The following is a 22,344-nucleotide window of genomic DNA, read 5'->3' on the forward strand; positions in this document are numbered from 1 at the left end:
GCCCAGGAAGCAAACAAGGCTGAGGGAGCCTGGATGGGGTGGGGAGGAGGCAGAGGCACGAAGGGTGTGCACAGGGTGGGGAGCGATACAGTTCCAAACCAAACCAAACCTGAACTCTCTTTGCTCCGTGAAACCTTGTCTCTGGATTCTTTTCCATCAGGAAAAGAATCTTTCCCCTATTCTCCCTCGACTTTTGGGCTCTCCCACCGGGGTCTGGTTTCTAGATGCATTCCATCAGTTACATTCATCACAGCTGCATTTTCTGAGAAGCAGGGAGAAGCCCAGAGCAAGAAGGGAGAAAAAAAGCCATGCAGATCCTCTGATTTTCCCACTTGACAGGGTGAGCCTAGGTGGACTTCAAGTTGCCTTCCCTGAGAGTCTGAGGTGGGGAAGCTGGGGCCCGTGTCCCGTCCTTCTGAAGGGTATACGACTCACAAGCTGAGGTCTGAGGTCTCTGGCATAGCAAAACTCATTTTCTTTTGCAGCTGGATAAAGGCAGAAAAAAGCTGGCATTACACATTTTTGGATTAGCACCAAGTCTTTCAAACTCCACTCCTTTCAGGAAATGTTTTAAGGCAGTGGGAGGTGGTAATTCACTCTCTCTCGCAAACTCTCCTGGCGCAACCAAACCCAGTGCAGAGCTGCACTTCTCCCTCATGTGCCAGCCTCCCTTTTCCTTCCTCATCATCTCTGGATCCTTAGCTGAATTCTTTGTCTATGTCAATAGGATCAAAGGAGATAATGCAAGAGAACTCTGACGGAAGTTGTGCCTATTAATGATGGTCTCCCAGGGTGTCAGTGTCGCTGACCCAAGACTGAAAATGCCTTGAAAAAAGAACAAAGCCTCTTCGAGTCCCTCCTGTAGTAAATGGCATAGTATTATACATTGGTGGCTCCTGAATTCATTTGAATTGAAAAGAGAAAAAGTTTCTAGCCAATTATAAAATATGCAAGAGAGAAAACAAAACTTCAGGGTCAACATCCAGAGTAATATGCGCCATACAAGGAGATGGCCAAACCACCCCAAATCTTAGTTACACAAGGGGTGGATTTCATGAGCTTTTGTCAATTAAGTTACATCTTTTCCAAAGGGCAGTTAGAAATAAGGCAATCTTTCCCTCCTCTTTCTCTAGCACATATTTCACATCAATTTTGTTGAACCCAGAAAAAGTACAGGTATCAAAGACCAATAAAATTATTTTAGGTTAAAAATATTAGCAGAGGAGGAAAGAAGTAGATGAAATTCCAAAGATGAAAATCTTATGAAGTTATTTTTGAGGTGTGTTTGTGACAGGTCATTAAACGTATTAGATAGTTGCTCTGCCCCAGGCACTAACGGCAGTAACTCATGCCTCGTCATGCCCTCTCTGGGTAGGTCCGGCAGAAAACATGTATTTAAATACTTAAATAAAACCTGCAAATGTTGTTTGAGATAGCCCTGAGTAGCTAAGGGTAAGACTGGAAATCCATCTATCTGGTGGGAAAATGACCGAACAAGGTAACAAAAAGCGAGGTCTCTTTGGTTGACCAACAAAATCACCATGGAGTTTGCAAAACCAGAACCATCTGTTGCATGAGGAACCATGGAGAGAGATTCTGTATGCACAGAATCCTGAGTGGGAAAACCAGCCACGTTAGTAAACTTTTTTTTTCTCTCAGTTCACTCATCGGGAATCTACTTTTATTCTAGTTTCTCTGCTGTCAACATGTACTGTTGTTAAAAAAAAAAAAGGAAGAGTCAATTTAGAAGCAGACTTGCTATGACTAAGAACTCCCCAAACAGGTTCTTTTCCAAAAATACATTGCAGTTGACAATACTGCTAGTCCACTGCTAGTTTGGGCAGAGCAGGGTAGCCCGTGGAAGAGCTCCACAGCCCTTACCTGTTCTTGGTTATGGGGCTTTAAAATGAAACTGCTCTGTAGAGAACAAATGTTTCCAAGGGATATATCTTAAACAGCCTAACTTAATAATTCTTACGTTTTCCCCTTGGTTTCTAAAATGGGAGCTGTTGCGAGGAAACAATTTACATCAGGTACCAAGAGTGTTAGTGCTTTTCAGCTATTGCATGTTTCCTTTTAAAACACCTATTTCTTAATGAAAATGCTTACATCCTTTGATGAACTTATTTTAGAAAAATTAACATCTTTGTTAGCCTTGTTTTTACAGGAATATCTGAGTGTTATAATCAGTCTATGTTATAGTGGCAGAGGTTGGAAATCAAAAGGAGGGATGATTCTCAAAGCCCACAAAGGGATGATAGGACCACATTTCACTTAGTGAGTTCAATTAATTTTACCTTGCATTCAATGGTGGGGGTGGGGAGAGGTAAACATAAATTACATCACCGTTTACTGGGTTTCTACACATTACAGCCTGCATCCCTTTTCATCTTCGCCCATTGTCATTTTCATTTTAGGAGGAGCTGGGGTTCAGAGAGGTCAAACAATTCACTGCAGGTCATACAGCTAGTAAATGGTCATAACAAGTAACGCAGACCCTGGCTCCTGTCTCTGGTTTCCTTTAAATAGAATACAAATCTCTTTTTTGGAAGTTTTGTTCAACAGTCCAGCTTATTACTAACAACTTCGCACCCCTTCTGCTGTTAAATTATTCAAGTAGCCGCTGGTCCCAAGTGACCTGATTCCTTAGTTACATTTAATGAGAACGTGTGGGCTACAAACTCTGCTTGGTGACGTGCACCTTCTCTCTTAGCACAACCCCTCGAAAGGATCGGGTTCTCTCCATTTTAGAGCTGATGAAACCGTTTCGGGTGGTTGAGAAAGTTGCCCAGCTCGCCCGGTTAAACGAGCCTTCCTCCCCGACCAGTGTTTCCACTCGTCAGACCCCAGGCTAGAGAAGACACGGCGCAGATTTAATAGTTCTCAAGTGTTCCTGGTGTCCGGGGATGTGGCACGTGGATGAGAACGCCGCGGCGGCACCGCCTCCTCCGTCCGCTCCAACGTGGGCGCTGTACGGCCGCTCGGGGAGCTCCACCCCTTCCCCCGGACGGGAACGTGAGGCGGGGCGCCAGGCAGTCCGAGGTCCCGACACGGGTGGCCGCTGTGGTGCCGCGGATCCCGGGCGGGCGCTTCAGCAACCTGCGAGCAGCTCGTGAGCAGCGCGATGCGGGCTGGTATCTGGGGAGCTCGGGGTACCTCACGGCGCCCAGGCCACGCGCTCGGGCGCGGCGGCTCCTCCCTCCCCGCCCCCGGAAGTGACGCGCGGCGGGTACGGTGACTGGGAGAGGCCCGGGCGCAGCTGGGGGGTTCGAGAGTAGCGGCGGCCGCGGAGCGCTTGGCAGGCCCGGCCGCGGCGAGGAACGCCCAGCGCGCGCAGGCGGGTAGCGGCCCGTCGACCTGCGCTGTAGCCGAGTGCGGGGGCGGAGCTCGAGGAGCCGCGGCTGGTGCGGCGGCGGCCAGAGATGCGGGCGGCTGCGGGCACTCGGCGGGCTCGGCTCGGCCGCCGCCGCCTTCTCCGGCTCCGCAGCGGGGGTCGCAGCGGAGGGCGCGCCGTCCTGGGGTTCCCGGCGTGAGGCGGCGGCCGGTGGAGAGGAGCACCGTGTTCCCGGCGGAGACCCAGAGGGAGCTCCGCGCGCGGCGTCGGTGAGCGGCCAGCCCCGCGCCTCTCTGGGGTCTCGCGGCCGCCGCCCGGCCCCGCACGCAGCTGGGGGCTGGGGCCGCGCAATTCGCGGCCCAACAGGAAGTGAGCGCGCGGCGGGGGCGGCGGGAGCCTCTGGGGACCCGCGCGCGCAGGTGGACGCGGGGGCGCCCCGCTCCCCCCTTCGCCCCTCGCTTCTGTGACGTTCCTGGGACAAAAGGTGGCGTTGGTGGTGTTGCGCAGCGGCTGTTTTGTTGTTTTTGCTCGGGAGTGCGGAGAGCAATTACGACTTTCTGAAGTGACAGGAAGTTGGAAAATGAAAGTACGGTAATTCAGTGCTTACCAAAGCCGCGTGAGGTTGCGGCTCTTCCCCGGACTTTGATGTTCTCTGGGGCACGCGGTCGTCCGTGTTTCTCTCCCCAAGCTCGCTATTCATCCGGTGTCAAGTTTCATTTCTTCTTCTACTTCTCTGCGGCAAACCTGCCTCCCCCCTTAACTTTCCGCTTAATGCACAGCGGCCGCAAGGCTGGTAGCGTCTTTATTCTTAGGGACGTCAATTGGAAACATCTTTTTGGAGCGGAATATTAACTGGCCTTGGCAGGAAATTGGGGGTATGGTTGACTGAAGTAATTAAAAGACAGACACACAGTTGGCTTTTTCCCAGGATATCGCTATTTGAAGTTTCGGTCATTTAAATAAAAACACTGGAGTTTTATTCCCCATTAGAAGGGTTTGCCCATCTCCTCGGTAGGTCAGATCCTCCCTCCCCCTTTGCGGTCTCCCACCCGCCACTCCACTGCGTGGAAACCTTGGTGCTTCGATATTTAGGATCGTCAGTGGTGTTTTCATTAAAACGTAGTATAATTGAGTTTTCCCTCCCTTTGGAACTCTCTCTTTGGTTTTATTTAAACGTTAATACCGCATACGTGAAACCCATTACATTCTTAGGAAATACTGCCTTCAATTTTTATTGTAATTTAACAGTATACTTTTAATATTTTCTTGGTATAGGATACTGTAAGTTAGATATGCCCCATTGCTTTTTCACAACGATGATTTTAGTTCAGAACTAGTTTTGGTACATTTCATAATTTGATTTTTGTTTCAAGCAGGATGCTGAATTTGGAGACATTATCTGGGTCTTAGCTGTTTCTGAAAAATAGTTGGGCTGTGGGTTACCACAGCAACTGGACTATGTGTATTATAAACATGTTTAGGGTGGAAAAGATTTCATTTACCAGAGACTTCCTTTCCCTGGTAAGTTGTTTCAGTATGCTCCCTCTTTCAATTTAGCACAGATTAATCTCTTTGAAGTGTTAAAGTAAAATCAGTTGTTTTCAACATTTAATCTTTAAAAAGTCAGATTCCTTTATTGATTCGGTTAAATATTTTTCCCTCCCTCATTATACTTCAACTAAAAAAACTCTTCTAAAACTGATTGTAGAACACTGGTGAGTTTTGTGAAAAGAAAAAGGATTTTTAAAGTTTTTATTTTTTTAAACTTCATTTTGTTGGGCAGCTGCCTATGGGGAGGTCTCCCTGCACACCAGGTAAACCTCAACCTGGACTGGGTAGGGTTCTTGACCTTGAACCAGAAAGAATTCTGGAGCAGGTCAGGCTGGATGAGTGTAGGTAAGGAAGGAATCCATTAAAACGAGAGTAGTAGGGAATGGTAGCTGCCTTGCTGGCAGCAGAGAGCACCAAAGCTGAACTAGAGCAGAGTGGAGACTTGTGCTAAAGTCTAGAAAGTAGAATGCACTAGCCAAGTAATAAAGACGCTTACCACTGGAAGAGCGCAGAGACAAACCGCAGTAAGTTGAGTCGTGAGAATTTTTTATTTAGGGCAAAAAGTACAGACTCAAAGAGGAATGCGGGAAACCTCAGAGGAGAGGTGCACTTAAGGGCTTAGGATTCTGTCTTTTAAGGCTTTGAAGAATGGGGCAAAGGGCAAAGGGTGGTGGTGGGGTTATTGGATGTAGGCTTGACTTGTGGTCTTGTGATGTCTCTGGTGACCTGGGAACACCTACTGTTGCCAGCCTCCGCTTTGCTCAGGATGGTGCCTTTGTACCCATTGTGGAGATATTGATGGTGGCTTCTGTCTTTTTTTCTTGTATAGCTTAGCCATTATAAACCCATGGGGGCTCAAGCATGACAGGTATTAAGACTCTTAAGATTTGGTTTTGGGAATTTTCCCCGAAACAAATGTAATCATAGGCACCACATTTGTAGCAGTCTTGAGATTCCAGTTCCCTGCCTGTCTTGGCCCAACTCCCCTTATCGTCACTGTCATCAGCATTGTCTCTCTCACACTCCTGCCCCTGTAAACGTTCTTGATAATGAAGATGATGTTTGGGAATGTGGAGACTGAGTTACTTGTTAAGCTAAAATGTACAAAGGAGTAGTTTTAACAGGTTTAGACTTAACAAATAATTGTTTAAGTGGAAAACGTACATAGTTAAAAAGTAACTTGCCATGAACAGGCATTATCAGAATAAAGGCCTCTGGTAAATTCAGAGAAATGACAGGGAGCCCTGCCCCGATACTTGATTGGGTATAATATAAACCTGCCATTTTAACCCAGTTTAGGTGAGACTGTGGGAAACTGATTTCTAGTGGGCATGGTCACTTAGCATTAAAAGGAGCACTTGGTATTTGCAGATTGTTATCACTTAGTATCTGTGTGTGGTACTTTACCACCGGCTGCTGAAGTGAAGGCTTTTATCCACCTAGGCAAGTGGTTTCCCTAATAAACAGTACATGACTGTGATGAAAGACTCAGATTCATGGCTTCAGCTTCTCCATTAGCTCTGAAACTGGGAGGCATCTTCCCTTCTCTGTTCTTTATTATTTTCCCATCTCCACTTTTGGACGACAGTATCTCTAGATAACCAGCTTCAAAACGACAACTGTGAGGATAATTGGAGGACATTTTGAGTGTCTCAGAAAGGTTACAGAAACCAAGATGTTTCCCACTGTAGTTCCTTGTCTCTGCCCTTTTTGGAAGCAGACATAGTTGACCCTTAAAAATCCCATCCTCTGTGAGGTATCCGTTGTTAGAATTAAGCTTCTCAGGCCTAACTTCTCTAACATTTGTATGTTTGTTTTTAACAGAATTATTGAGATATAATTCACATACCATGAAATTCACCTTCTGTGGTGTCCAACTCAGTGGTTTTGATATATTCAGAGTTGTGTATGTAACCAGCATCACCATCTAAGTTAGAATGTTTTCCTCACCTGAGCAGCACTTGCCATCCTTCTCCCGACACGTCCCCCAGCCCCAAGCAACTGCTAATTATTTTCTGTGTCTAATGGATTTATTCTGGACATGTCATATAAATGGAACCACACAATACGTGGTCTTTTGTGGCTGGTGCCTTTCACTTAGCATCATGTGTTGAAGGTTCATCCATGTGGTGCCATGTATCAGTGCTCTGTTCTTTTTCTTGGCTGAATAATACTCCACTGTCAGGTTATACCACGTTTTACTTGTCCATTCATCAGTTGATAGACATTTGGGTTGTGTCTACTTTGGGTATTTTATGAATATTGCTGCTCTGAACATTCCTGTACAAGTGTCTGGGTGGACATATATTTCATTTCTCTTGGGTATTTGCCTAATGGGTGGGATTGCTGGGTCATATGGTAACTCTGTGTTTAGCATTTTGAGGGTCTGTCAAACTGTTCCTAAAGCGACTATACCGTTTTACTTTCCCACCACTAAGGTATGACGGTTTCACTTTTTCCACATCCTAGCCAATACTGTTATTGTCTACCTTTTTGATTATATCCTTGTAGATGTGAAGTGGTATCTTATGTGGTTTTTATTTTCATTTCCCTTAATAACTAATGATGTTGAGCATCTTTTCATGTGCTTATTGGCCATTCGTATATCCTCTCTGGAGAAATGTCTTTTCAAATCCTTTGCCTGATTTATTATTATTTTTTTTAATTGTGAGAATTCTTTATATTTTTTGATACAAGTCACTTGTAATTTGAAAATACTTTCTCCCATTCTACGGATTGTCTTTTCACTTAATGGTATTTTTTACAGTACAAAAGTTTTCAATTTTGGTGTAATCCAGTTTACCTGTTTTGTAGTATTTTAATGAAAGTGATTTGTTTTCAAGTCCTATTCTGATCCAAGGAGATCTCATTCCGAGATAAAGGAAGGGTTTTTTTGTTTTATTTTTGTGTGTGTAGTTTATTGATAGGCTTTTTAGAATGTGCTTATGTATTTGGCCAGAGTTTCTGCCTTAAAGAACTTCTAATAAACAAAGGTGCTGTGAGTTTTATGAGGAAAGTAACTTTGTGAGGGCATTTTCTTGCCGCTCCATTACCTAAACCAGTGGTTATTAACTGGGGTGATTTTTGTCCACCAGCAGAACATTGGGCACTGTCTGGAAACATCTTTGATGGTCATAACTGGGCAGGAGGTGCTACCAGGATGTAGTGGATAGAGGTGAGGGGTGCTGTCAAACAAACCACAGTGCAGCCTCTAGGAACAGAAAATTAATCTGGCCCAAAGCATCTAGTGCCAAGTTAAAAAACTCTGGCTTAAACAAGGGAGATCCTAAAACTTGAGATACTGAAACAGTTATCAGTTCATCTCTTGATAATCAAGTAAAGGTTGTTAGTCAAATAAAAGGAGGATCTATGCAGATGGAAAGAATGGTTACTGAAGTTATAAATTAAATCAGGGTACATTTTTTGCTGAACAGTGCTGCCAATATATATGTAAAGTACATTTATGATAATGGAAACTATTTCAGTGGAGCAAAAGTAGATGTTCCCTGCACTTCTGGGCCCCCCTGAGGCGCACACACACAGTCTGGCAAATAAACTAAAGGGGTTGATTTAGACAGATGCTGAAATGGTGGTCTCCCCAGAATGCAGCAATGAGTTTTAAAGATAAAATTTAATAATAGTGTGATACTCTAGTGATTGGCAATCACCAGTCTGCTCCTGTAATTTATGGAACTAGCTTTATCTCCCAGCAAGATTTTCCTAAGCAGTGTGGCATGCCTACAGGTTGGGACTCTGGATCCAGATTGCCTGGATTTAAATTTCAGCTCCACCATTTACTTGTGTGACCTTAGACAATTACTTGCCTCCTATATGAATCGGTTTTTTTCATATGTAAAATGAGGCTGCAGTAGTGCCTGTTTTACTGAATTGTGGGGATGCAATGAGGTAAATACAGTTTGAGCACTTAGAACAGTGCCTGAATACAGTATTATGTAAGTGTTGGTTGTTAATATTATCATACGTCTTACCTGTATGCCTCTTTCAGCTCATTGCTATGGACAGTGCAATCACCCTGTGGCAGTTCCTGCTTCAGCTCCTACAGGAGCCTCAGAACAAGCACATGATCTGCTGGACCTCTAAGGATGGGGAGTTCAAGCTTTTGCAGGCAGAAGAGGTGGCTCGTCTCTGGGGGATTCGCAAGAACAAGCCCAATATGAATTATGACAAACTCAGCCGAGCCCTCAGATACTATTACGTAAAGGTAATACACATCCACCTCAAAACAAGAATTGCTTCTCTTCTGTTGGCATTGTAGGTACTAATGTTCTGGTTTGTTTATTTGTTTTTAAAATTTTTTTAATTGAGGTATAATTGACATGTAACGTATTCATTTCAGGTATAAAATATAATGAATCAGTGTTTGTATACATTGTAAAATGATCACTGTCCTGGCTTATTTTAATACAAATTGTAGCTTTAGCAGTTTGGAAATACGAAAATTATAAATGTTCTGGCTGTATTTCTCCAGACTCTTATTCAGTACCCCGCTGCCATTACACATATTTTATTCCTCATTGCAGCTGTCTTTAAAGAAAAGTGATACATGATTAGAATAAGGAAAGCTAAATTTGGGATTCTTAGGATAAATAAGTATTCTTGTGGATATCATAATTTACTTTAAAATTATCATATATATATATATACTTGTTTTTTAGCTTCTGTTAATCTTTGCTTTTTTAGTTTAACCCTGAAAACAAATTAATACCTTAAAGGATAGCTGTTAATACATAAATTTGGTTACTCGGTTAAATTGTATTTTTTTAATTCCTTATTGTTTTGAATACATTCTTGGCCCTGAGGTAAAATTAGTGACTCCAATGGATAGGGTTAGAGTCAAGAACTGAGATCTTAATTTCTTTCACCTTTAAGTGGTTGGTGGGGTCGTCCTTCCTGTGTGGAGAGATGAGGTAAGAAACCCCTGGGATCGCTGAAGGAAGCAGGAACCCGAGCGGAAGCGACCTTCTGAATTTCTTCTTGCTCACCCAGGATGCGTACGGCTTGCACCTCTCGGGTTGAGACCGCAGTTCCGTGATTTCTGACTTCTGACAGTGATTTGGTTGAGAGTGTTAAGCAATTAAAGTCTTTCAGCTTCTGTGTGACATATGAACTCAGCTATTATTAATAAAACAGTTCATTGTTCTGAACTTATATCCCATAGTAGTAGGAACAAAGTTTGGTATGGCTAGATAAATTTATAGGATTTTGAAGCTTTTAAGTAAACTACTTGTCAAATAGAGACCATTATAGGCCAGCTTTTTCATGAGCACTGGGAGGAGTATTTATAAGAAAGTATAAGAATGCTTATTTTATTTATCTACAGAATATCATTAAAAAAGTGAATGGTCAGAAGTTTGTGTACAAGTTTGTCTCTTACCCAGAGATTTTGAAAATGGACCCAATGACCGTGGGCAGGATTGAGGGAGACCGGGATGCTCCAGGCATCAGCGAGGTCAACTGCAGTTCCAAGGATGTGGAGAATGGAGGGAAAGAGAAGCCACTTCAGCCTGGTGCCAAGACCTCGAGCCGCAATGACTACATACATTCTGGCTTGTATACTTCATTTACTCTCAACTCATTGAACTCCTCCAATGTGAAGCTTTTCAAATCTAAAAAGATCGAGAATCCAGCTGAGAAACTGGCAGAGAAAAAATCTCCTCAGGAGCCAACACCATCTGTCATAAAATTCGTGACAACACCTTCCAAAAAGCCACCAGCTGAACCCGTGGCTGCCACCATTTCAACAGGCCCAGGTATTTCCCCATCTCCAGAAGAAGCTATCCAAGCATTAGAGACTTTGGCTTCCCCAAAACTGCCTTCCCTGGAGGCATCGAGTGCAACTCCAGCTTTTACCAGCACACCTCCTATTCCGTCCTCATCTCCTCCTTTGCAGGAGCCTCCTAGGACACCTTCACCACCCCTGAGCTCTAATGCAGACATCGACACAGACATCGATTCAGTGGCTTCTCAGCCAATGGAACTTCCAGAGAACTTGTCCCTGGAGCCCAAAGACCAGGATTCCGCTTTGCCAGAGAAGGACAAAACAAATCACTCATCGAGATCCAAGAAACCCAAAGGGTTAGAGCTGGCACCCACCCTCGTGATCACAGGCAGTGATCCAAGCCCGCTGGGAATATTAAGCCCGTCTCTCCCTACAGCTTCTCTTACGCCAGCACTTTTTTCACAGGTAACTTTCTTTCTTTTAGTGCCACCACTGTTTGCATTTATTCACCTTTTTAAACAAATGCAGACTTTACAACCTCCAGTTCTCATTCTGCTACTTAGGTTTGTCTTAGAGTAGTTGTATAAGACCTTGTGAAAGTAACCTGTTTGCTGACCTCAAATAGAATTGCCAAAGCAAGAGGTTTGCAGGACTGTGTTAAAAATTCAAGTAAAGGAGCAGGGAAAAAAAAATTCAAGTAAAGTAAATAAATATTTAAGTAAGTAAATAAGTATTTTGGTTTTTCCACTTCCTCCTCAGGAAAATAAATATTCTCTCCTCCCTGCTCCCCTTTGGTCTTATAAAACTAGTTGGTATTTAAAAAAACAAGTGACGATCTCTAGTTAGAAAACAATGGATCCTGAGACCCTTAAGACAAATGACAAGTGTGATGTTGAGAAACAAGTTAGTGCAGTTACATTACCTATTTCTTAACCTGCTTATCTCATATAACATTTAAATAGATTACTCCCAGACCTTTTCATAATAAAAGAAAAAAATAGATTTGTCACTCAGTTACCCATTATTACTCCAGACCTGAGTCCAGGTTGGTTTTTGTATTCAGGAAAGACCCTTCAAAAGAAGGGTTCAAAAATATTTTGGCCTTTATCTTTCTTAGGTTGTAAAAATACTTTATTGAGTTTTTCCTTATGATAAAATTTCAGACTTGGAGATGTTTAGAGGGGAGAATAGGACAGTATTGGGGTCAGGGCTATCTGTGTTAGCCCAAGAATTAAATCTAATCCTGGCAAGTAGCTTGGTGACTACTTGTGTTTTGTGTGTTGCAGACCCCCATCTTACTGACGCCGAGCCCCCTGTTCTCCAGTATCCACTTCTGGAGCACTCTCAGCCCCGTGGCTCCCCTGAGTCCGGCCAGGTTGCAAGGTGCTAACACACTTTTCCAGGTACGTGGGGACGGGATGTGAAGGAAGAGGCAAAAAGGTAGTGTCCTACTTCCGTTTAATTGGTATAAAATTATCATTTAATCAACTTTATTTAGATTTATTTTTGAATTCTGTTAACTTTCTAGTCAGCCAACAGCTCAGATCAATATTCACAGCAGTCTCCTTTTCATTGTTTACTATTACATACATTTGAGTTAGACCAAGAATTGTTCAATACTGTGGTAGATTTGGAGCCTGCCCAATTTTTTGTCATTCTAAACTCTAGAAATCCTTTTCTTTGGGGAAAAAACCATGTATGTCTATATATATATTCATACAAATACCTATGTACATATATGTGTGTGTGTGTGTATATACATACATTTTTGGGGAAATCTCCATGCTTTGTTTCCCCTTTTATCTGAAGATTTAAACAAAATAGAGAAAACGCTTGAGGACAGTATGTCAAATACTCCTATTTCTCCCTTACTCAGAACTGATACTTATCAATATTTAAATACATATTTTAGAAAATGAAGATTACATCTTAACCAAGAGTTTAGGAAATGTCTTACAGCTTTTAACCATTATTTTTCCCCAGTCATGGAGGCATTATAACTTGTAGACTTCCTTGCCATTGATTAATTTGCTTATTTAGGGGTGATTTCATCATAGATGTTCTTATCTTTTATATTTAACTTTTCATTTGCTCTTTTGGGAGCGAAATGCTAAGGAAAAAGAATTGAAAATCTTTCTACTTCTGCATTTCTGTTTTTGCAAAAAGTTCTAATAAAGTGTTGAGGGTTTTCCATATTTCATTTTTACATTTTTCTTTGCCTCACAGATAATTGAGTCCTGGAGTGACCTGATTCCTAAGTAAAGTCATAAGTCGTAGTGTTCATATAGTGCCATCTGGAATCTCCTTAAGAGTTGGTCTCAGAGTACATGATGGGGAACCTGCTCTAGGATCACTATGTCCTATGACTATTTGCACTAGTTATAGAGTTTACAGATGGGTCTCTCTATTTTTTTTTAACCTTCTTTTGACAGTCTATGATTTGGTTTATAATTGAATTATACTCTGTAATGCATGTTGTCATTTACTGAACTTTCTAAGACCTTTGAAGGTACATGTGTACCTTAGGAGATGAGGAAGGTGTAGGTTCTTACCATTCCATCAAGGTTGGCTGGAGAATGTTGATATCTAACATGTGGAACAAACAATTTTTTTCTTGAAAGTTTTTGTTGTGACGCCATATTCTCCATGCTAAACAGTCACTGCCTTTGTCCCGTGAGCCGCTGCAGGAAGCTGTCATGTTCTGCCTCAGGGAATACAGTAGGGACAGAAAGTGAAAGTTGGGGTTGTGTAATAAGATGATAATATGTTTTATTTTCTTTCTCAGTTTCCTACTGTACTGAACAGTCATGGGCCATTCACTGTGTCTGGCCTGGATGGACCTTCCACCCCTGGCCCATTTTCCCCAGATCTGCAGAAAACATAACCTATGCACTTGTGGAGTGAGAGAACCGAGGAATAAAGAAATAGAGAAACAGTCAACATGATTACATTTGAAGTGAGCAATGGATAGTCCCCTGTGCTGATAATAGACTATTGTGACTGTTGCCATTCTCTGGCGAAATGCCCTTTTTAAGATTCCTTTGAATAGGACTCAAGTTGGACTGTGTGTAAAATTGCCTTAATTGGAGTTCAAACTCCATCTCCCTCTTTTTCTTTTCTTTTTAAAAAATATTTTGAGCTTTGTGTTAAGTTTTTAATGGGGTTTAGCAGCTCACTATGCTTTCTTGCAAGAGCAATTAAGAACAGTTACTCCTTCTGCCTTACTGGGACCCTTTGGCCAGGAAAGAATTACACTCTGAGTATATAATTTAGAAAACTATTAGTTAAATGAAATTGGCAGTATCTTCAGGACTAAGTGTGCTCTGTAGAATAACTAAAAGTGAGCGGTGCAAAACCAGTGGAGGAAAAAGAACCATTCCTGTTCACGCAGAATAAGATTGGAGTAATACTATTGGAAAGATTCTGTTTTGCTGTGAAATGTAACATATGTAAGCAACTCCATGAAAAGGCATCTTTACATTTATTCAGGGTGTCTCTTAGTGTGATCGTGTCTGAACCTGTCAACAGAGCTGGGAGCTAGTCTATTTCAGCATAGGACAATTTTTAAACCTGGGATTTAAGACAGCATTTGGAACAACCAGTAAGAATTCGGAACACCATACCTAGCATAGAAATGTTGTTGTGTCCTGCGGGTAGTATGATCATATATACCCCCGTGGAATACAGCATGGTAGGGGATGGCTTTTCAGAGGATGCACCTGGATTTTGGAATTCTGAGGCATCTTTGAGCAAAAAATCCAATTGAGTAACTTGAACCAGCATACAGGGCTTTTCCCAGTTAGAAGATACCCAGCGTGAGGGACCCTTTCTCTTTTCTGTTCATTTGATCCCATTTTCTACTATAGGTCTTTTAAATTTAAGGTTGTAATCATTTTAAAGATGTAATTGGGAAGATGAAAAGCCAGGTGAAGCCTCTATGTCTGCAGTGAGATAAAGATAAGCTTATTTATTTGAAAAAATTTTATAATTAGGGAGGAACAGAGCATTTTCATTTGGAAATGCTCATCTATAGGGATTGGATTATTTATATTAGTGAAAAGTATACACCTTTATCTCTACCAAATTTATAAAATAATCCATACAGTTAATCATTGCCAGGTGCAGCAGATTTGTTGATCCCCCAAACCGAATTGATACCAACACCACAGTGGAATCTTTTGAAAAACTTGACTTTAAAGTCCACAACTAGATTGTATGCTGTCACTACCACCACTGCCACCTGGACCAGTAAACTAGTCTTAACTCTAGAAATAGTTCTTAAAATTTAATCACATGAACTAGTTGGAATGAGGGAGTAAGGACTTGAGGGCTCAAAATGACCCTGATACAGACCAACATCTTCCAGATGTATAATATTCACATTACATTTTTTTATACAACGTAGGAAAGCTCTAGTATAGACGTCCATGCTAGTTCATTAGCAGCAGAGGGACAGTGTTTGGGAGCTGCCTCTGTGGTGTCGGAGCCCTGTTGCTGGTTCAGTCGTGGTCCTCAGCTGCCAGCTCTGGCCCTGAGATGTACAATGGTAGTTAGTGTTCAGTAGTGATGGGGAACAGGCATACTGGACTTTTTTCCCCATAGTGAGTCATCAGTTTGCATGCCTGCTTGAAATTAGATCTCCCAGCAGCACTTTGGAATAGTTTTATTAGGTTAATTAACATTTTGTACGTTAAATGAATGTTGATGGCTTGATTTAACTAGATATTTTAAATTTTGAAAGCACAGAAAATATTTTATCTTTATCTTTTTGAATTAAAGGAGAAAAGCCATTGCTTGTTTTCATAGATGATATGTTTGATGAGTAACTGTCTCAGCACAGGTGCCTGGGAACCCAGGGCACCAATAAAACTAAAGCAACTTCCAAGAAACTAGTTTTAGTCACTCCTCTGTCTATAAACCTATCCCCAAGCCTCTGAGAGGTGTGGGCCTTAGGTTGTTGATGATCTGCTTTCTCTTTGAGATCAGCCTGTCTGGGGAAGCTTCTGTGCATGTGTGTGCGTGCGTGCGTGTGTGTGTGTGTGTGTGTGTGTGTGTGTGTGTGTGTGTGTCCTTTTTTAAATGAAAGTTTACGACCTTAGCTCAAGTGTAGGAAGCAGACCATTCTATTTGTAAACTACCTCCTTCCTGGGAAAGTCTGAGCATCATATTTTTTGAACATACACAGAGTTCTCCTTAGTATCAAAAGGTGACATACCACTTAAGATCAGTGTTCCTGGAGAGACTCATATTTGATAGCTGCAGCTGGCATCCATCACTAGTCACTTTGCCAGGATGAATGCTGCTGGGCACAAGTCGCCTAAGATAGGGGAGCAGGATGAATGAGTTTTGGGGACATGTGCTGCAGTTATCTTAACGTCTCATCTGCTCTGGCCCATATCTACTCAGTTATATTCTGGTTTAACCACCAGGCTATCTGAAGGGAAAACAAGACCTTAAATTGTAGCATTTGCTGATTTATATGATGTAAATTACTCCCCCTGTGGCTGATTTTAAGCCACCACCTTGGAGTTGAGAAGGGATGTGCACAGTTGGCTCAGAGCCGCACACTCAGCCAGGAAACCACTGCACTACACCCTGGAGCGGATTTGAACATAATTTCTAAAATAATGCTTCTTGTTCATATGCTGATTTTTAAAAATAGGAAATTAAAATCACATGTCTGACTTCAGTAAGTTTTTTAGTGGTTTGTCACAGTGCTTTTGTGAGGTTATAGTCCTCATGGCATGTTTTGTGTGTTCAAACAGGTGGAAACTTCCACTGATTTTGAAAAATGTATACATAATGGAAGAATCCAGAAACAAAGTGTTAACCTTAGCTTCTTAGGGTTAAAATACAGGTATAATTTTTTTTCCTTCACATTTTGATAGGGAAAGTAAGCCCATGAGCCTATATAATACAGTAAAAGGGTACTGGAATTTTTTTTTTCTAACTGGAAGAATTCCTTGGAGATTTACACACTATGTTAGAGATTTTAAAAAGGCAGGACTGACTGTTGGATCTATTTATCTGGCACAATTTCTTGTTTTCCCCATATTATGTGTCATTTAGGCTTGGAGGGGAAAATAAATCAGAGGCTTGGAATTCTGGAGCTGTAAGTACAGGCTGTTGATAGTATCACTTGAGTTCCATTCACACCTGGCATTGTATGATTTCTTGTCTAATGACTTTGTTTCATCCTGATTTCAAATTTGTGTTATGATTCTAAAGTTCTAAAAGGCAATGTTGTGTGTTTCCAGTGACTTTAAGCATATGAGAGGTATTTGTTGGTGTTTCAGGAAAGCAGTCTCCAACCTTTTGAACATAAATCTTGATCAGTTACTATTTTTGAACACGAATTCTCTATTGCAAAATCAGGTGTAGAATGCCAAGTTCTATACCACTCTACTAAAGTTACATGTACATCATAAGAAAGGCACAAAAATAGAACTAAGGATGGCAAAAAAAGTAGATCATGAGTAGATGTGCTAACATTCTGCCCCATACCCAGTAGATTGTCTCGTGCACATGCCACTCTAAAGACAACTGACTCAGCATGTTGTCTTTCACTCTATAATCTTGAGGAAAAAATGTGGATGCTTTTGTTGTGATTGAGAAATCCTTTACAGATTTGATCAGATTTCATGTCTGGAAGAGATTTGGAATTTTTCAGGAGAACTTGTCTTCAACTTTCTGAAATTTCATATTAATTGTTTTGCGTAAGTTGCTCAGTAACTCACTACCAAGTGTTCCAGAACTTCATGTGTATTCGTTTTGACAGCCTGTTCTCTTTCCTCTCATATTAGGTATGACTGTGATTTACTAGACTGCTTACAAACTTCTTTTGGCCTTATAAGTATTTTACCAACACATTCAGAGTTATTTCAAGTTGCTTTTTGTTACAATACAAGTAACCTCCATTTTCTTGCTGCATTAGGTTTTTTTTTTTTTTTCAATTTGTAACATTTCAGCCTCTAAAGAAATAACTTTCCTTGATGGCCCTGTCCTGTTTATCAGTTTGGTTGCTGTATACATTTACCCATACCAGAAATCTAGAATCGTGCTGAGGTGCCATTCTTAGATGTATAAACATGTATGGAGACGAGTGCAGGTCTCTGTGCAGAAATCTGGGGCTCTGAGTGAGCTCCCAGACCAACAGGAAAGTTAGGAAGGGCTGCTTGTTCCTGGTATACACATCATGTTCTCTGAGGGTATGACAGAAATGAGAAGTTAGCTGTTCAACCTGTATTAGTGAAATGAAGGTCAGACATAATTATCTCTGTTTAGTAGGAACTGTGACCAGAGAATGGGTGCTGTGGAAAATACTTTGTTGTTAATTATCTTCTTGGTTTGGGGTCAACAAATAAATGTTTTGTTACTGTTTTCAGTGCTACTAGCATTGCCTGAACCAAGGTGTCCTCTGTTATTCCTCTTACGTCATCAGAACTTTAACGGCAGAATATGGAATTCTTGTGGGTGTATTAAGCAAGAAGGCGGCTTTATTTCATTTCTCGTACTTGGTGGGACCTGTTAGTGTAAAAGTCATGTTTTGACCTGTAAATGGCAAATCTGAAAGCTGAGCTATTGATATAGTATAAATGTTCCATTTGAAGCTGCCAGTTTCTTCAATCTACCTTTTTTGAGAAAAAAAAAAAGTGATAGATTGACAGTCTGTCAGAGAAAGTACTTTCCGGGCATGCTGCCATTCACACTTAGCCATTGTGAAAGATGGAAACCAAAGTGGTTTGCAAGAGAGAGGAATGTGGGCTTTAAAGCTTTCTACAGAGACCAGGAAATTAAAGCTGTTGTTAACATCATTTTAAATGAAACCTTGTACAAGAAAATTCATGAGGGAAACAATCCAACATAGTTAAATGTCTTGAGCTCTAATTTTTTGAGTATAATATGCATCAGAAAGTTTTATGAGATTTAAATTTTAAATATTGGGAGACTAGAGCACTTCTTTCTGAGTCATTCTGATTTATTGCCTGAGTACATACATGCATGTGTACTGAAGTATTGACTGAGAGTGTGTGTGTGTGTGTATAAATCAGTTTTTCAGAGGGAACATATATTATTCATCCTCTAGGATGGCTCCTAGGCTATTTTATACTAAAACTTTTTTTTTAATTGGCTGCACTTTGCAGTTACCACTTTTTAAAAATGAATGCCTTGCACATTTCAGTTTTTTTAAGCACAGAGAATCAGAGGCCTTACAGACTAATTGCTTGCCAACATTTTAAAAATACTGCACTACATGTGACACACTCTTGACAGAGTCATCTTAAACTATTCTCATGTTCATGTATTATTGAGCAAGTAAGGGTGTCCTTTTTTAAAATTTCTGCATTTACTTTTGTGTAAAATCCTTATTCCTTGGGTTCTAAGTTTCTCATAGAGGAGCTTTATACCTAAAGTAGTAGTTCTACATACAGATTTGACCATGGATTAATGAGACAGTGGAGGAGTTCTGGCATTGTAGCCTAATTTATCCGTTTAAACTGTATATAATAAGCATTAGCAGAAACCTCAGAGTATCTTGGGCTGAATATTCCTCTCAGCTTTGCCTTGTTGCCCATCTCATAAGGGCCCATTCTGGTCTTGTCCCCTCCAAGGATTATGAGCCATGCTAGGACGGGCCTGGGGTCTTCTGGACAGGGGGATGGGGTGGGGGTGCCCTGTGGCTGGGCCAGACTTCTGGCCAAAGGAATTATTCAAGTATGTCTTGGGTTCCGGGGTGGGAATGCCATATACTGGTGTAAAATCACTTGGCACTTTTTGCGACACCATTATTAGCACTGTATATTTTTTGTTTTTGTTTTTTTAAATAACTGGAAGCACTTACTGATTATTTTGTTTATATTCAATTCAAGGATATTTAGGGTCAGGGAAGTAAGGTTTATTTCTCGTTTATATTTTTTGGAATTTAATACTGTTTGGAGAAGGGATAAATGGATTACCAAATGAACCATTCTTCTAGGCTCTGTAAGGTATGCTTTTTTGGCTAGGATATTTTAAAATAATTTACAAGCTTTTAATACTATGCTTTATAGAAATGTATGACTTTTTTTTAATGATTTGCTATAGATGGTTTACACTCAACTTTGTAAACTATCCAATTTTAAGTTTCTTTCCGTTTAATCATTGTTGCTTATTGTCTATTATGTAGGAGATACAGTCCCTTCGAATCCCTGTTCAGTATTAGTGAAGTTGCCTAAGGTGCATATGTGTAAAGATGGAAATTAATACAATAGATTTTTGATTACTCTTTATTTGGCCACTCTGCCTTTTCTAGTCATAATCATACTGTTTCTTCACTTTTGCCTTCTTGTAGTTTCATTTATCTTTGTGGGTAGGGAAGATTAAATATGAAACTCAGTGCCGTCATTTTGCTTCTGGTTAGCTTTGGTTTGAGGTGAATAAAACTTTTGACTAAGATTAGTTTTTTAGAATTAGGCCTATCATGCACCAAATAATTGAGTTGGCTAAAAAAAAAAGCTGTGTAAGTGTATTTTGAACAACTAGTAATTTTCTGTGAGCCCTACTGGATCTTCAAGTGTAGCCATCACTTGAAGAATAATGATATATAATAAACTTTTGATTTTCACCCACCCTATCTATAATTCAGAAGAAAAACATGTGCTGTGGCATTGACACAGAAAGATGTGGGCTTATTTTTGTCAGTGTCTTAGTTTGGGTGAGAACTTGTCAGGGTGCTTTCCTCAAACCTAGAGCAACTCAACTGAGAAAGTTACTTCATGTTTATCTTCCCCCTTGTTTATTGTATTGAAATCTCTCTTTCATAATATCCAGTATCCACCACTTTTGTATAAATAGGATACTTATACATAAGGCCTGTAAACACCTACTATCCAAGTGAATGAATAGCAGTTAAGTGTCATTAATAACTTGTCTTAATTTTAGTGTAATTTACATTAGGGAGACCTTCAAAGTATTAAAATCACCCTTCTCCTTTTTTGCTGAAAAAGCAATTAAAATGATGGTAACTGCTAACATTTATTAAAATTGCATTAATTGTTGATGCAACTGGAGAGAAACTGCCGTATCTTCTAGCTAAGTTGTCCGACTTAACCAGCTGGGAAAGAAGGAGTGTTGTTTGAAGGTTGATCAGGATGACTGCAGCTAGAGTCTTGAATTCAATTTGTTTGCAGCAAAGAAACCTTACAGAGTTTAAGCAGATGAGGAAGAGGATGTGCTAGCACTTTGAGGACTTTATAATATGCTGCTTTTAAAAGAAAAAAGTGTAGTTAATACTCAGTAGTGCCTCTCTAGACATAGTGAGGGGTTGCTCTGAATAACCAATCAGGTGACCATTTGTCGCTTCAAGTTGTATGCAGAAATTTTTGTCAAATTCTGTAATAGTGATAGACATCTTTTTAGAAAGGTGATACATTAAAACTATTTTATGTAAGAACTGACAGAGGAAATTGCTTTTATAATGGCAAGCCAGCTTTAAGAAGGCACTATAGCAGATTTACTAAAGTCCAAAATTATATAAATATGTTAATAGGTATATGTACAACTAGATATGGAAAATTGTATTTTTTTAAATAAACATTTTTAACAAAATGACTTCTTGAGTCAATTATTAATTTCCCTCCCTCACCTCCACTGAAGTAGTCTCCATGGGTTATATTTTCATCCAGGCTGAATGGGTAGAAAGAGTTCACTTTTCCCAGTGGTTATCTTTAAAACCTTTAACTATTTGACGTGTATCTGTCTCTGGGATGGGTAGTGAAAAGGGAGATTGTAAAATGATTATTGATATAAAAAGGAATTAAAAGAGAAGTGGCTAGAAAAGTTATTCACCATGTGAATTCTTTTTATTTTACTTTTACATTTCATTTACATTTTTTAAAAGTTTTTAAAAATTTAATCAGATTATTTTATTGAAGCCCTTGCAACTTTTGCTTATTTTTGCTCTAGGCAATGTTTCTTCACATAGTTTTTGAGATAAGAAACTTTAGTTAGCAAATGAAACTGGGCCTTTTCAGAACTGGGTTTATCAAATATACATGGGGGAAGGGGAGTTCATAGGGTGTTACATTTCATGTCTCCATGTGAATATGAGATAGAATAACATTGTTTTGTGGGGGACAACAGTTTACTAACCCCGTGGTGCAATGTCACTTTAGATGCAGGTCAGTGAGCAAGGTTCAGCACAGCTGGGTGGTAGCTATAAGGAGCTGGATTCTCCTAAACCACAGTTCTCAAAATATATTACCTAAAACAAGTCCCAGGAGGTCGCATACATTTGGGAGATGGGGCCATTACATCACCTCTTAGAGATTCAAAATGCATGTTAGAATATTAAAGGCTCTGGGAATTCCTGTGGCAAAAAAAAGCTGGTTTAATCCACCATTTTCTAACCAGTCGGACTGTTGACACATCCTCTTTTGAGAGGCATAGTATCTATTTTGCAATCACTTTCTGTGTTTTGTAGATGCTTGTAGTGACAAGCTAATTCCCTGCTATTGGGTAATTTCCCAGGGCTGGCTTATCAGGCAGGAGATAATCATTAACAATGGTAGATTTCACATTGTCACTGCAAAGCCCTGCACTTACTTGGACTACGCCCTGTAACTGAAGGGAGTCCGTGAAGGTGAAATCACTTGGAATAACTGAGAGAGAGAGTGGGGCACCATGTGAAGTGAGGCAGGAAAGGTAATTTCTAACAGGCGGGAAGCACCGATGTCAAGGA

At 40.7% G+C, this 22,344-nt stretch overlaps 1 protein-coding gene across 3 annotated transcripts; it reads left to right on the forward strand.

Annotated features, from left to right (window-relative positions):
• Positions 1 to 2,739: 2,739 nt before the first annotated feature.
• Positions 2,740 to 21,212, forward strand: ELK4 (ETS transcription factor ELK4). 3 transcript variants are annotated; one of them, XM_036909734.2, is made up of 5 exons: positions 2,740 to 3,229; positions 8,892 to 9,107; positions 10,227 to 11,090; positions 11,912 to 12,028; positions 13,411 to 21,212. In XM_036909734.2, the coding sequence occupies exons 1-5, from the start codon at positions 3,125 to 3,127 to the stop codon at positions 13,507 to 13,509; spliced, it is 1,401 nt and encodes a 466-aa protein (XP_036765629.2). In that variant the 5' UTR covers positions 2,740 to 3,124; the 3' UTR covers positions 13,510 to 21,212. The 3 variants fall into 3 exon arrangements, with proteins under 3 accessions (XP_036765629.2, XP_036765631.1, XP_036765630.1); XM_036909736.2 differs by having other exon boundaries at positions 3,092 to 3,603; positions 13,411 to 18,005; XM_036909735.2 differs by lacking the exon at positions 2,740 to 3,229 and adding an exon at positions 3,621 to 3,920.
• The last annotated feature ends 1,132 nt before the right edge of the window (positions 21,213 to 22,344 follow it).

This window comes from Manis pentadactyla, chromosome 9, assembly GCF_030020395.1.
Source record: "Manis pentadactyla isolate mManPen7 chromosome 9, mManPen7.hap1, whole genome shotgun sequence".
NCBI classification, from domain to species: domain Eukaryota; kingdom Metazoa; phylum Chordata; class Mammalia; order Pholidota; family Manidae; genus Manis; species Manis pentadactyla.

What these genes read in the sequence shown, in the direction of transcription:
- ELK4 (XM_036909734.2), top strand. Translation starts at nt 3,125, where the DNA reads ATGCGGGCTGGTATCTGGGGAGCTCGGGGTACCTCACGGCGCCCAGGC. An exon ending in CGCCAGCACTTTTTTCACAG is followed by an intron (nt 11,091 to 11,911) that starts GTAACTTTCTTT and finishes TGTGTGTTGCAG; the next exon opens with ACCCCCATCTTACTGACGCC. An exon ending in GTGCTAACACACTTTTCCAG is followed by an intron (nt 12,029 to 13,410) that starts GTACGTGGGGAC and finishes TTTCTTTCTCAG; the next exon opens with TTTCCTACTGTACTGAACAG.